Source organism: Mustela nivalis, assembly GCF_964662115.1.
Source record: "Mustela nivalis genome assembly, chromosome: 1".
NCBI classification, from domain to species: domain Eukaryota; kingdom Metazoa; phylum Chordata; class Mammalia; order Carnivora; family Mustelidae; genus Mustela; species Mustela nivalis.
The window spans coordinates 66,329,318-66,345,214 of record NC_139020.1 but is presented as its reverse complement, the minus strand read 5'-3'; the positions used below and the strand labels follow the sequence as shown (position 1 = coordinate 66,345,214).

Genomic DNA, 15,897 nt, shown 5'->3' with positions numbered 1-15,897 from the left:
GACCATATATCCTGCACTTTGTTAAACTCATTTATTAATTTTAGAAGTTTTCTGTAGATTTCTTTAAATTTTCTTTATAGATGATAATGTCATCTATGAAAAAAGATGATTTAAGATTTTTTCCAATCTAGATAACTTTTTTTCCTTGTCTGGGTACACTGGCTAAAATTTCCAGTACAATGTTAGCCAGAAGTGGATGTGAATCAGAAGTTTTTCCTAGTCTGGCTATAAGGAATAGGCACTATTTCCTTAGGGTGCTGGGCACTGTTTCCTTTAATCCTTCAGATGGCTCTTTCCCTGGTTAGTTCATTATAATTATGTGCTGATCAGTACTTTGTTGGGGAGGAAACTCTGTAGATTTCTGGATTCCTCTTTGTAAACTCTAGCTGCTTTCATTTCCCTGGTTTCTCATCTCCATCTCTTCAACTCCAGTAGTCAACAGATTTTCTCCTAGGTTTCCCCTCCTCCTTTGCTGCATTCTAGAAATTCTTGGGGGCAGTAAGCATGTGGTTTTAGGGTTCCCATTTGTCAGAGATTACTGTATTGCATTGCTTGATGTTCTGTGTCTTAAAAAAACATAGTTTCATTTATTATGTCTGTTTTGTTTATTTATTTCAGGCTGGAGATTAAGTGGACCTGTTTTTGTTTTCTTCTCTCTGAAGAGTAAGTCTAAAACATTGTCTATTTTCTTCTTAAACTTAAATGTTTCCTCTCAGATAGGCCCTTCTGTCATAACACTCTCAAAAATAGGTTCACCTTTTCCCCCTTATCTCATTTTTCTCCCTGACAGCCTTGATATCTTTTTTTTAACTGTAACAATACATCTATGGATTCTTTATATGTTTTCTAGTATAAATTGAAGAAAGAGAACATAATTATTTCACTCATCACTATATATCTAGTGCCTAGAAAAATGTATGACACAGAAGATGCTTAATATTTTTTTGAATGAATGAACCTTTCCCATTTATTATTTACCATAATTTTTGTTCATTTTTGTTCCTTGGGGCATTCCTTCTTTTCTTATTCTTCATTTTACTCCTCCATTTTTTTATGTTTTCCAATTCTTTTTTTCTAATATTTATTTGCCTCTTTTTGCTAGTTCTTTCTTATTCTTTTCTTTAAAATTTTTGCTTTTTTTTTTTTTTTAAAGATTTTATTTATTTATTTGACAGACAGAGATCACAAGTAGGCAGAGAGGCAGGCAGAGAGGGAAGGGGAAGCAGGCTTCCTGTTGAGCAGAGAGCCTGATGTGGGGCTCCATCCCAGGACCCTGGGATCATGACCTGAGCCGAAGGCAGAGGCTTTAACCCACTGAGCCACCCAGGTGCCCCTTTTCTTTAAATTTTCATTTATGCTTCTATTTGTGTTTCCAGCATCTATTACCATTTCCTACACTCTGAAAAAAAAAAACCATGCAGTGAAAGCAGGAAAATATCTATAGAAAGATTTGAGATTTTCTAAAGCGTCTCCTATTACATAACTAGGAATTGATGTGCAAACAAGTTTGTCTGGCAATATTCTACAATAAGCCCACTTTAAAAAATTCCTTTTTGTTCAAACAGGATACTACTATTCTCTAACTAGCAAAATTTTTGTCATTTTCACAAGTAGGAAAAACACTAGACTATGAGGCAGTTGACTGGGTATGAGTCTTACCATAGACTGGTTGTGATTCTAGAAAAGTTATGTAATCTCTTTGTGGCTTTGTTTTGTCTTTTATAATAATAATAATGTCTTATTATTTATAGAAATGTTCTTTTAAAAATTAACCAAAAAAATTCCATAAGTCTCTAAGGGAGGCAGGGACTATGAATTTTTACTTTATATAGGAGAAAAAAGAAACTCAGAGAAGTTAAGTGACTTGCCAGAGATTTCAGATGTAATGATAAGTTTATTAGAAAAAGTAGAACTTGGTATAAACCTTCTGACCCTATGCCTGTTGCTCTTTCCAAATCATTTCACTGGCTTCACAATCATAGTCTGTCAAATACAGAGGCTTCCTTTGAGCCATAGATTTTTATTATTCTATGATATGAAAGATTTGCAGATGGAATAAGGTTTTGGTGGGGAGAGTTACTTGGAACCTAAACTACAATACAAAATGATCAGTGAAAGAGCCCAGGACAAGACTGAAATTGAGGTGTTTCTCCAGAAATGAAAAGTATAAAATTCAAAATAGAATGTGGATCACTTTGAGAGCAAAACTGATATAACAAAATATAAAAGCCAGATTTCAGAGATCACCTTGTCCAGTCTCCTCAATTTTGAGAAATAAATTTGAATTATTTCATTTTTGAATATATTATTTTATTGATTGTGGATAAAAACCAGAAAAAAAGTGGGTCCTGATTATAGTATAATGCAATTAATTTCCAATGACCCTGAAACTTTCAGATACTTAAAGACATTGAATAATACAAAGGAAAGCATATGAAGTCTGTTTTGCACCAGATAGGTGTAAGTTAGTTTCCACTAATTGTAACTTTGGGAAATTAATATCTTTTGACTTCATTTTTGTAATCTGTAGAGGAATCTACAGATATATCTATGCCTTAAAGGGTTACAATGACCATTAAGTAACATAACACTGAGTCAAATTGCTGAGCACAACCCTAGAATAGAATAGACACTCAAAGGAAGTGGGTTAAGTTTCCCCAAATAGGGACAATGCAGATATGCTTTCCTGAAAATTAGGAAACTATTCATGAAACTGGCCAAATAGTCTCTATTATAATAAAAAGGAACTATAAAGATGTAATCAGGTTATATGATTAAATAAAAGAAAATTTTCATAAAATTAATTTTTAAGACATATTCTAAGATATACCATTAAGTCATTAATCAGTCCCTTATCAAAATATAGGATCCTGATTATCAAGAGAAGACTTAAAAGAAATTTGATTTCAAATCTCATGGCTTGTCTGAACTCCTAGGGAGCTCACTGGTAGAGACAAAGAGGATCTTTTAATGGTCATCTAAGAACTTGATTTTACTTCTGTCTTAACATTTCAGATCTTTGCTTAGAAGAAATTATGATCTGTTTTGCAGAATTCCAGTGAACCCAGTAACTACAGAAGCTATTTCTGCTCTCACTTGTCAAATCTGAAAAATCCTCTGGCTATTCATATGAGCAAAAAGAGCCAGCTAAGTGTTCTGTCCTAACCATAATTTAGTTTCTGAGCACATATTTGTGCCAGGTGTAGAGGGTATAAAGAATTTGAAATCTACTCTTCAGGTTCTTGCCATGCATTTGGAAAGGTAGAGCATATGCATAAAAATAACTAAACATACAAATGAATTTATGCTAAGCTCTAACTGGTTCACATACTTCCACATACAAGCTTATACATTATAGGAATTTAAATAAAGGAACTGGCACAGCAGGGCTCTGATGGCAGCAGGAAATGTTTACAATAGGAAGTAAAATTTGAGCAGGGCATTTCCAGAGAGGAAATGATGATATGAATAAATTATAAGAGTAGCAAGATCTAGATATTTGGCTTAAGGGGAGTGTTTTTATGGAAGAGTAGTAGGAAATTCATTTGAAAATGTAGGTAGGAATTATATTTTAGAGTACCCCGAATGTTCAAAAACTTAGCTTTTTAAATCCGAAGGCAGTATAAGAATTATTGAAGGGTTAGAAGTAAGTGAGCCTGTCTCAGAATTTCTTTAACCTTTATATCATGGTTGATACTGTAAAATTCTGATTAAAAGCCTACTCCTGCTTCTTGTCCTCAGTATACAATTTCTCTTCTTACTATAAAAACATTACATGTTTATTACAGAAATATCAGAAAATACATAAAATATAAAAGAAGAACTTTGTAAAATCCACAATCTCATGTTCGGAAACTTTTTCTATTTGTATAGATGGATTCTCTCTCTATCTCAAACACAAACACACACACACACACACACACACACACACACACACACACACAATGTTGGGGGCATCTAACCTTGAGAAGGCTAAAGTGGGATTCAGAAGCTCGAGTATGCTGTTAAACCACCTGGAAAATCTGTATAGGAAAAGTTTTGGCTGAAACTTTTTATATGGCGGGAAATGGGTTTGAAAGAACAGAATTAGGGTAGAAGTCAACTAATTTTTTATGTAAAGAGAAATTAGTAAGAATTTTGAGTATCATGGGTCATATGATTTCTGTTCAACTCTGCCACTGTAGTGTGGATGTAGCCATAGGTAGTACGTAAAATATCAGTGTGGCTGTGCTCCAATAAAGTTTTATTTATGGAAACTGAAATTTCATGTAATTTTCAGGTGTCAAAAAATATTATAATACCTAACAGGTTCTGTTTTAGAAGAAGCAGAAGTCAACGTAGATATCAGTGTTCTATCACAAATCCAAAGGAGCAAAGACAGTGAAATGCATCCCAAAAGAGGGTATTCTGCTAGACTAGAAAATGAGAGGATACTGATGATGAAATATAAGGCACCCTATGGGCATTCCCAGAAATATGTTAAGGATTTTACAGGGCTTATCTTTAGCTACAGGAAGATAATGTTTTGGTTTATTATAAGTGATGTGATCCCATTAATCATCTACAAACTGGTGAGTTGAAGTCTGAAGAAATTCAAGATACAAATAATATGTATATGTGTGTGTATGTGTGTACACATATATATATTTGTACAAATATGAAGCCATCGTATATATTATTAAGCAACCTGCTTTTTTAAAACATAACATTGATCAGTATATTGTAAATCTCTTCTCATCAATGAATGTTTGCCCCTAATATCATTAGTATTATCTGCACCTACAGTCACACCTTCATTCTCCATTCTTTCCGCACTAGTTTATAGAATTCACTTCACCATCTTCAAATTTGCATTTTCTACCATGAAAAATGTTAATACTATTGACTTTTTAGTTTGTGACTTTAATTCCCCAACTTTATAGTGTTTAGTACCTAAAGTCACTATAGAAATGTGTGTTTGTGTATTCTATTTTAATAAAAAGCATCAAAATTTGGAATACTTAGCTAATTCTAAGAAATCTAATTCCTTAGAAGAAGAAAACATTGTGGCCCTTGTTAGAACACTTTTATAAAATGGCCAGAGGCACAAGTTTTCCAAAACAAGAAAGCAATCAATTGTTATTGATACTGGAATGTCAAGCTTACTGCTTATAAGGACACCATGGCTCTTCCTCCTCAAAACAAAAGACAGGGACTCTTGAACTAAGAGAATGTGGTCTGCATGGTTTGAAATAAACACTGGAGTAAAGGGTGTGAATAAATGGATATATGACATTAGCTATTTGAAGTATTTACATACTTGTTAAAATTATCAGGTTGCACTTCCATAACAAAACAAAAATTTGCATGCATGCTGAATGTGTTTTTAAAAACACATTACTAAGCACAGATGTATGGGTTTAACCAGGCATTAAGACTTAAAAAGCTGTTTGCCTAACCTTTATAGAACTTACTCTGATAAGAAGTACGGATCCGTTTCGTTAAATCAGGATAAAGGTTAGACAGGCCACGCATGCAAAAGTTGTCTTTGGAACATGCCAGAACATCAGCATCAGCAGCAGGCAGAGGAAAGAGAGAAAAATAGTCTAAAGTGAAAGGAAGTGATATCATACCAGAATCTAGAACAGCCAAGATGAAGAAATTGCAGCAAGTTTAGGTAATCAAATTAGAAAAGAGATATTAAAAAATAAATCAGTTAGAAAGAGGTGACAGATGAATGATGAGAGTGTTGTAATAATTTTAATTAATCAAATATCCTGTAAAAATAGATGTCATATTTTATTTTTATAACATAAAGTGAGTACTCATTGTAGTGATTTTATACACTAAATATGAACAAAGTTTATGATTTTATCTTTTTTTCTTGATTTTAAAGTCATCAAAATTCTAAGCTCTAATCATAATTAAGTCTTAATAAGTTTAAATTAAGTAATAGTTTTATGATGCTTGTCACAATATATACCTTGTCATCCCATTGTGTATATCCAGTAAGTAACTTGGATGCTGTCATAGGATCCACAGCTTTTTTAATTCAGTTTTTGCTTTCAACATACAAATGTTGCCTCCTATCCCCTAATATCTTCCTATCCTAGAGTCCATAAACTTTAAAAAAATCAAATGTTCTCTTTCCCAGTCAATGGATGGTATGTGCATGCGCAATTTCTCTTATTCTGCCTTCTTTTCAAAAGTCAGAAATAGTAGAGGCAGAACCTATAGAATTTGAACTTTCTAGCATTCCTAAAATATTGCTAAAAGCTGAGATCCCTAATAAAAAACAGGGAGAAATTTTGTGCTCCTGAAAAGAGTCTAAATTTAGCAATGTGAAAAGAGTTGATGTTTATTTAAAAAAAAAATTAACAAAAAGGGAGAATTTCAGTATGTCAAGTTAATTTTTCATTAGTCAAAAAGGAATTGTATTATAACATTCCAATATTAAGTTTGGCACATTTGATATTTAGAAAATAACAGCTACTATCATGTTATGTTTCTAGTTTAAAACATTTTTTACATTAGTATATTTAATAAAGACTTTAATAATCAACTGAGTTTTTAAAATCAACTGATTAAAAAAATCTAATAGAATGAAACACAATACTCTAGAAGTATTTCCATCTGCAAATCTTTGGGCTCAACTAATTTTTTATTAACTATAGTATGTCAGTGGACAGAAAATATACAAAATTTTGTCTGTTTACAAAGTCAATTATTTGTATAAATAATGAAATTTCAGTTAACTTTGGATAATTTAGCATATCAAAATTTGACATTATATAGAAAATATTTCTGTTTATATCTTAATTAACCTTGTTTTTCTTTTATAGTTAAACAAATTTATTGATCCTGTCAAGCAAACTGTTACCTTTCATAGCATTTTAAAATGTTAATTAATAATGTTTACTGCATTTGTGAAAATGCCTCCAAGAAAATCACCATCCTACAAGGAAAGGTGACAGCTAAAATATAGAGTTTAAAAATTTAAAAATAGTGAAATACTTAAAATTATATTTTTAAAGAGTCCAGTTATATTCAGAGAAAATTATCCTGTTAAATACAAGCATTGCAAACAAAATTTTCAACTACAGAACCCAATTTTCATAACATTTTTATATTTAATAGCTTATTTTCTCTTATTTCTTAAGAATTCAACCTAAGAAACTTGAGATGCTTCCTAACTTTGACAACAAATTGAAGTTTAAACACTTCCTTTACCCTTTCAAATATTCTCACTACATTTCTGCCCAAATTTACTTACATATTATAAATTGTGTTGAATTTATGTTGCCATGCATTTGAATAGTATCATAGGAAAAAAGATAAAAAATCTAAAGGTAAAAAAACAGATGAACTAATCAAGTTCATAACCATTTTGTTTTATCTCCTACCTGCAATGAACTGCTTGTTTTTTCGAGGAGACCGTGGTTGACGTTGGTATAGGTCACTTGATTTATATAGGTCAATGGTCCCCATGCTTAACAGTACTGTCTTCTGTATAAAATCTACCACAGCCAACCCATTGCAGTTCCCAAACGCAACTCTGAGAGAAAAAAAAAAAATGCAACTAGAATGTATCACAGCAATCATTATTATTTTTATCTTTGAATAAAAATAAGATAATTAGAGAGTAATGCCTTAGGGTTGGGGAGGTTAGATCATGGTTGGTATAATGTCAGGAAGGATATCATGCCTTTACATAGGATAGGGTTATCTTGTATAGTAGCCATGACCACTGCAGTCATAGTTTATCATCAGTTTTATTAGTTAAGTAGTGATTTCTCAATCTGCTCTTAAACTTGGCCTTATATTTTTATAGTAGAATCATATAAAATCTTTTTGCTATGCAATGGGGAAATACATCAAGAAATGGCACACTTTAATAGCTACAGATCGTTAGGTATGTAATTAGAGCCTTTTAAAAATAAAATTAGAATTGTTAAGATCCCAATTATGTCTCTTCTTAAACAGAGAGTATGTATTTAATGCAAAATGTTACATAAAATTAACTTTTTATATCTAAGGTTTTGATACCACAGTAGATATAAACAGATAAAATTTTCATTCACAAAAAAATTAAAATTTTCTTACTCTCTATTCTTTATTTGTCCTACTTATTAAAAGACAAACACAATTTGATTAATTTCTTCTGAGAAATTAAAACAGCTCAACTAAGCAGGCATTTGAAGAATTATTTATTTATTTGAGACAGAGAGAACACAAGTAGGAGGGACAGAGGGGAAGGAAGAGAGATCATAAGAAGATTCCATGCTTGGTGCAGAGCTGAGGTCATGCCCTAAGCTGAAACCAAGAGTTGGTCACTTAACCAACTGTGCCACCTAGGTATTTTAATTTAGATTAATTTTCCTAACTTAGTGAATGGAGAGATTTCCCAGGCTAGAGCACAGGAAAATGAAACATCAGTGGTCATGTTGAATTGAGGAGAAAGAGATCAGAGTCTGATAATGTGAAAGCAGCCAGAATTTAAAATATAGAGAAATGAGAGCTGCATAGAGAGAGTACACCAGAGAAATTTATAGAATGGTTCTCTCGAGTATCCATATAAAGTAACTACCCCAGGCTCAGGAAAGAATCACCAAAGAGATAAAGCTGAACAATTCCCAAAGCTTACACAAGGCTGAAAATATTTTATGTTACTACCAGCCAAACTGCTGAGATCTTAGAATACATTAAAAAAAAAACCCAGATATAAGTATTATCACTTTAGTAGTGGGGACAAATTAGCCATGAACTAAAGGCTCTTCTGAACCCCATCCTAAAAAAAGCTTAGAAGCATGATTCTAAATAACATAACTGCCTTCCAGAAAAATCTCCAACACTATTAAAAAGAATCAACAAAATACCACCATAATGTAAAATTCACAATGTCCTCTATATAATAAGTAGCAGACATATATAGAATTAAGAAAACATGACTGGTAACCAGAGGGGAAAAAAATCGACAGAAATGAAACATATGACAAAAGTAGCAAACAAGGATATTAAAAATACTTAATAAATAGGGGCACCTGGGTTGCTCAGTCAGTTAAGCGTCTGCTTTTGGCTTAGGTCATGATCTTAGGGTCCTGGGATTTAGCCCTGTGTCAGGCTCCCTGCTCATTAGGGAATCTGTTTTTCCCTCTTCCTCTGCTCCTCCCTGCCCTGTTTGTTTCTTCTTTCTCTCTCTCAGATAAATAAATAAAATCTTAAAAAATATATATTGCAGGTATTTGTGAAGGGGGAGGAACACCTACTCTAGAGCTATAGGAATAAAACAGACTGGTATTGAAATAAAGATAAAAAATAAATTTTAATGAAACAGAAGAGTGGCCATAAACACACATAAATGGTCATCTGATATTTGACAAAAGTGCCATGACAATTCAGAAGAAAGATATCCTTTTTGATAAATGATGTGAAACAATTAGATTTATATTTGTATTCCACCTCTCCACATTTTAAGTATATGTCATATTTTGTATTTTCTTATTTTGTGTATCCCTTAAGTAATTATTAAAGATACAATTGTTTTTTTGTCTTTTAACCATTATGCTAGCTTTGTAAGTGGTTGATATACTACATTTACTGTATCTTTGCTTTTACCTGTGAGGTTTTATCTTTTATAATTTTTTACTTCTAGTTATGGCCATTTCTTTTCTTAAAAAAAGTCCCCTTAACTTTTCTTATATGGCCAGGTCAGTGGTGATGAATTCTTCTCCTTCAATTCTGAATGAAAACTGCTGGATAGGGTATTCTTGGTTGTATGTATTTTTCCTTTCCACTCATTGAATATGTCATGCCACTATCTTTTGGAACCTTATGGGGGTTCCTTTGTCCATAACTAGTTACTTTTCTTTTGCTGCTTTTGAACACTACATAAAAAACTAATGATGTACTATATGCTGGCTAATTGAACATTTAAAAAAAAAAAGCTCCATAGAATATTATGCCTCCATCAGAAAGGATGAATACCCAACTTTTGTAGCAACATGGACGGGATTGGAAGAGATTATGCTGAGTGAAATAAGTCAAGCAGAGAGAGTCAATTATCATATGGTTTCACTTATTTGTGGAACATAACAAATGGCATGGAGGACATGGGGAGTTAAAGAGGAGAAGGGAGTTCGGGGAAATTGGAAGGGGAGGTGAACCATGAGAGACTACGGACTCTGAACAACAATCTGAGGGATTTGAAATGGCGGGGGGGGGGGTTGGGGTACCAGGTGGTGAGTATTATAAAGGGCATGGATTGCATGGAGCACTGGGTGTGGTGAAAAAATAATGAATATGGTTATGCTGAAAATAAATAAATTAATAAAAAAAATAAAAAAAAAAAGCTCCATAGGAAGTTGCTAATAATTGGTGCAGTTCGCCTTGAAATAGAAATTATTTTCCACCCTGCAAACCCTTAGATAATGTTAATAAATGTACCCAATTAACTGTGCCTAAACAACAAACAAACAAAACCCTCTTTTTATCTCTAATTTTGACATTTATTATTATATGTCTTAGTGTAGGCCTCTTTGGGTTCTTCTTTTTTGTAGTTCTCTGTGAGATTTAGACATGAATATCTGTTTCCTTCCTCAGGTTAGGGAGGTTTTCAGCTATTTCTTCAATTAAATTTTTTGCCCCTTCCTCTCATTCTTCTTCAGTAGCCCTTATAATATGAATGTTAGTACCCTTGAAGTCACAGAGATCTCTTATATTATTCTCAATTTAAATTTCTTTTTTCTTTTTGAAGTTCAGCTTGGGTGATTCCCAATACCCTGCTTTCTAGATCACTTGGACTTCTGCAGCATCTTAGCTACTGTTGATTCCCTTGAGTGTATTTTTCATTTCAGTTATTATATCCTTCAGTACTGATTGGCTCTCCTTTATATTTTCTGTCTGTCTGTGTTCATCTATTCTTTCCTCAAGTTTGGTTAGCATCTTTTTGACCATAATTTTGAACTTTTTATTAGGTAGATTCCTTATCTCAGTTTCATTTAACTCTTTCTCTGGAGGTTTTCTATTCTTTCATTTGGAATATATTCCTCTCTCTCCTCATCCTGCTTGACTTTCTGTGTTTGTTTCTACATATTAGGTAGATCAGCTGTATCTCCCCGCTGTGAAGGAGTAGCCTTAGGTAGATTTCCTGTGTGGCCCAGAAGTACAAGCCCAGCTGTTCACCAGAACCAGGTGCTCTGGGGTATCTCCTATGTGGGTTCTGTATTTCATTCTGTTGTGGCTGGGCTGCAGCTGCTACAGGTCTACTGGTATGTGGGCTGACCCTTGACACACCTGGCTGAGAGGCCTGTCTACAGCTTCTGTGAATTTTGTGGGTGGTCATGGGGGCAGGACTAGCTTCTCTTTTGTTTGACTGCAAGTTCTGGACATGACTGTTGCAGCTGCCCTGGTGGATAGGCCCATAGGGAAACAACAGGGTGGGATGAGTAATGTTAACAAGGTAGATGGAGAGCATCAGAAATGGTGTCTACCTGTACCAGGCTAGTTAGGTAGAGGAATATGAAAAAGTGCATCTATTCCTAAAGAAAGTTGCTACAGATACTGTCTCTCCAGCACACATAGTAAAATTAGTCAATAAATCTCCTTCAAGTAGGACCCAGGTTCCTTTTAAATTGCTGCCTCTCTGTTGGATCTTGGTGTAAATGAGTTGGTGCACAGGCTCTTTATGAGCAGAGTCTCATTTTCCTACAGCCCCATAGTTCTCCCACAGTTAAACTTCACTAATTTTCAAAGCCAGATGTTATGGGGTCACATCTTCCCAGTGCAGGTCCTCAGGGCAGAGATGCCTAATGTGGTGCCTTAACACTTACCTTCTCAGGGAGTACCCCTGCCTTTGTGATATCCTTGCCACATGTGGGTTGCCATACTGGGGATACAGTCTTGAGTAGTCTGCATCTCTTCCCCCTTCCTGTCTCTGTGTGGCTTTTCTTTTATAGCCTCAATTGTGTAAGAGTTATTCTTCTAGTCTCCTGGTCATTCTCAGAGAGCGTTGTCCTATATGTAGTCATAATTTTAATGTGTCCATGGAGAACTTAAACTCAGAACCTTTCTACTCTGCCATCTTGATTTTCTCCTCATCTATAAATTCTTTTTGTATTTGTTAGATAAAATCACTCTATTATCCATTTACTTTGTATTTAATAAATAATATTTAGTAATTATGTCTTCAAGCTATTATTTTATGGGTGGTTAATGAAGCACTATCCTCTTTAGCCCTGGGATAGTACACTACTTTATGTTTTTCTACATCCTAGATAAGATGCCATTGGTTAAAAACTCTTCAATTATTCTATTTGGATATGTCATGTGTATCCTGCCCTGAGCCTTAAAGTTACATTTTATTTTATTTTTATTTTTTAAGTAAGCTCTATGCTTAATGTGGAGCTTGACCTCACATCCTGAGATCAACAGTCACAATGCTCCACTGAGTCAGCCAGGCACCCATATAAGTTACATCTTGGGGGGAGGAGTCAAGATGGCGGAGAAGTAGCAGGCTGAGAGTACTTCAGCTAGCCGGAGATCAGCTAGATAGCTTATCTAAGGAATGCAAACACCTGAAAATCCATCGGCAGATCGAAGAGAAGAAGAACAGCAATTCTGGAAACAGAAAAACAACCACTTCCTGAAAGTTTATCTAATATATATATTTTTTCTTTTTTATATTTTTCTAATGTGTTTTCTTTTTCTAAAATTCTTTTCTTTTCTTTTTTTTCCCTTTTTTTTTGTATTTTTTTTCTTTCTTCCTTTTTGAACCTCTTTTTATCCCCTTTCTCCCCCCTCACGATTTGGGATCTCTTCTAATTTGGTTAAAGCATATTTTCCTGGGGTTGTTGCCACCCTTTTAGTATTTTACTTGCTCCTTCATATACTCCTATCTGGTCAAAATGACAAGACGGAAAAATTCAACACAAAAAAAAGAACAAGAGGCAGTACCGAAGGCTAGGGACCTAATCAATACAGACATTGGTAATATGTCAGATCTAGAGTTCAGAATGACAATTCTCAAGGTTCTAGCCAGGCTCGAAAAAGGCATGGAAGATATTAGAGAAACCCTCTCGAGAGATATAAAAGCCCTTTTTGGAGAAATAAAAGAACTAAAATCTAACCAAGTTGAAATCAAAAAAGCTATTAATGAGGTGCAATCAAAAATGGAGGCTCTCACTGCTAGGATAAATGAGGCAGAAGAAAGAATTAGTGATATAGAAGACCAAATGACAGAGAATAAAGAAGCTGAGCAAAAGAGGGACAAACAGCTACTGGACAACGAGGGGAGAATTCGAGAGATAAGTGACACCATAAGACGAAACAACATTAGAATAATTGGGATTCCAGAAGAAGAAGAAAGAGAGAGGGGAGCAGAAGGTATACTGGAGAGAATTATTGGGGAGAATTTCCCGAATATGGCAAAGGGAACGAGCATCAAAATTCAGGAGGTTCAGAGAACACCCCTCAAAATCAATAAGAATAGGCACACACCCCGTCACCTAATAGTAAAATTTACAAGTGTCAGTGATAAAGAGAAAATCCTGAAAGCAGCCAAGGAAAAGAAGTCTGTAACATACAATGGTAAAAATATTAGATTGGCAGCTGACTTATCCACAGAGACCTGGCAGGCCAGAAAGAGCTGGCATGATATTTTCAGAGCACTAAATGAGAAAAACATGCAGCCCAGAATACTATATCCAGCTAGGCTATCATTGAAAATAGAAGGAGAGACTAAAAGCTTCCAGGACAAACAAAAACTGAAAGAATTTGCAAACACCAAACCAACTCTACAGGAAATATTGAAAGGGGTCCTCTAAGCAAAGAGAGAGCCTACAAGTGGTAGATCAGATAGGAACAGAGACCATATACAGTAACAGTCACATTACAGGCAATACAATGGCACTAAATTCATATCTCTCAATAGTTACCCTGAATGTTAATGGGCTAATGCCCCTATCAAAAGACACAGGGTATCAGAATGGATAAAAAAACAAAACCCATCTATATGTTGCCTCCAAGAAACTCATTTTAAGCCCGAAGACACCTCCAGATTTAAAGTGAGGGGGTGGAAAAGAATTTACCATGCTAATGGACATCAGAAGAAAGCAGAGGGGCAATCCTTATATCAGATCAATTAGATTTTATAGACTTTGGCTATAATAAGAGATGAGGAAGGACACTATATCATACTCAAAGGGTCTGTCCAACAAGAAGATTTAACAATTTTAAATATCTATGCCCCCAATGTGGGAGCAGCCAACTATATAAACCAATTAATAACAAAATCAAAGAAACACATCAACAATAATACAATAATAGTAGGGCCCTTTAATACTCCCCTCACTGAAATGGACAGATCATCCAAGCAAAAGATCAACAAGGAAATAAAGGCCTTAAACGACACACTGGACCAGATGGACATCACAGATATATTCAGAACATTTCATCCCAAAGCAACAGAATACACATTCTTTTCTAGTGCACATGGAACATTCTCCAGAATAGATCACATCCTCGGTCCTAAATCAGGACTCAAACGGTATCAAAAGATTGGGATCATTCCCTGCATATTTTCAGACCACAATGCTCTAAAGCTAGACTCAACCACAAAAGGAAGTTTGAAAAGAACCCAAATACATGGAGACTAAACAGCATCCTTCTAAAGAATGAATGCAGCCATCAAAAGAAATGAAATCTTGCCATTTGCAACAACATGGATGGAACTAGAGCGTATCATGCTTAGCGAAATAAGTCAAGCAGAGAAAGACAACTATCATATGATCTCCCTGATATGAGGAAGTGGTGATGCAACATGGAGGCTTAAGTGGGTAGGAGAAGAATAAATGAAACAAGATGGGATTGGGAGGGAGACAAACCATATGTGACTCTTAATCTCACAAAACAAACTGAGGGTTGGTGGGGGGAGGGGGTTTGGGAGAAGGGGGTGGGATTATGGACATTGGGGAGGGTATGTGCTTTGGTGAGTGCTGTAAAGTGTGTAAACCTGGCGATTCACAGACCTGTACCCCTGGGGATAAAAATATATGTTTATAAAAAAAAAAAATTAAAAAAAAAAAAAGAATGAATGGGTCAACTGGGAAATTAAAGAAGAATTGAAAAAAATAATGAAAACAAATGATAGTGAAAATACAACGGTTCAAAATCTGTGGGACACAACAAAGGCAGTCCTGAGAGAGAAATATATAGCGGTACAAGCCTTTCTCAAGAAACAAGAAAGGTCTCAGGTACACAACCTAACCCTACACCTAAAGGAGCTGGAGAAAGAACAAGAAAGAAACCCTAAGCCCAGCAGGAGAAGAGAAATCATAAAGATCAGAGCAGAAATCAATGAAATAGAAACCATAAAAATAATAGAACAAATCAACAAAACCAGGAGCTGGTTCTTTGAAAGAATTAATAAAATTGATAAGCCCCTGGCCCGACTTATCAAAAAGAAAAGAGAAAGGACCCAAATAAATAAATCATGAATGAAAGAGGAGAAATCACAACTAACACCAAAGAAATACAAACTATTATAAGAACATACTATGAGCAACTCTATCCCAATAAATTTGACAATCTGGAAGAAATGGATGCATTCCTAGAAACATATAAACTACCACAACTGAACCAGGAAGAAATAGAAAGCCTGAACAGACCCATAACCAGTAAGGAGATTGAAACAGTCATTAAAAATCTCCAACAAACAAAAGCCCAGGGCCAGACAGCTCCCCGGGGGAATTCTACCAAACATTTAAAGAAGAACTAATTCCTATTCTCCTGAAACTTTTCCAAAAAATAGAAATGGAAGGAAAACTTCCAAACTCATTTTATGAGGCCAGCATCACCTTGATCCCAAAACCAGACAAGGATCCCATCAAAAAAGAGAGCTATAGACCAATATCCTTGATGAAC

General features: G+C 34.6%; 1 protein-coding gene across 7 annotated transcripts in view; it reads right to left on the bottom strand.

The window, feature by feature from the left end:
* STXBP5L (syntaxin binding protein 5L) overlaps positions 1 to 15,897 on the bottom strand; it is a 451,491-nt gene that overhangs the window by 105,866 nt on the left and 329,728 nt on the right. For 5 of the 7 annotated variants that reach the window (XM_082711856.1, XM_082711861.1, XM_082711859.1 and 2 more), the window contains exons 19-20: positions 7,383 to 7,534; positions 5,454 to 5,525 (exon numbers count right to left, since the gene is read on the bottom strand). In XM_082711856.1, coding sequence (XP_082567982.1) covers positions 5,454 to 5,525; positions 7,383 to 7,534 — 224 coding nt within the window. The remainder of the gene's footprint in view (positions 1 to 5,453; positions 5,526 to 7,382; positions 7,535 to 15,897) is intronic. The other 2 variants (XM_082711860.1, XM_082711862.1) reach the window with 1 other exon arrangement.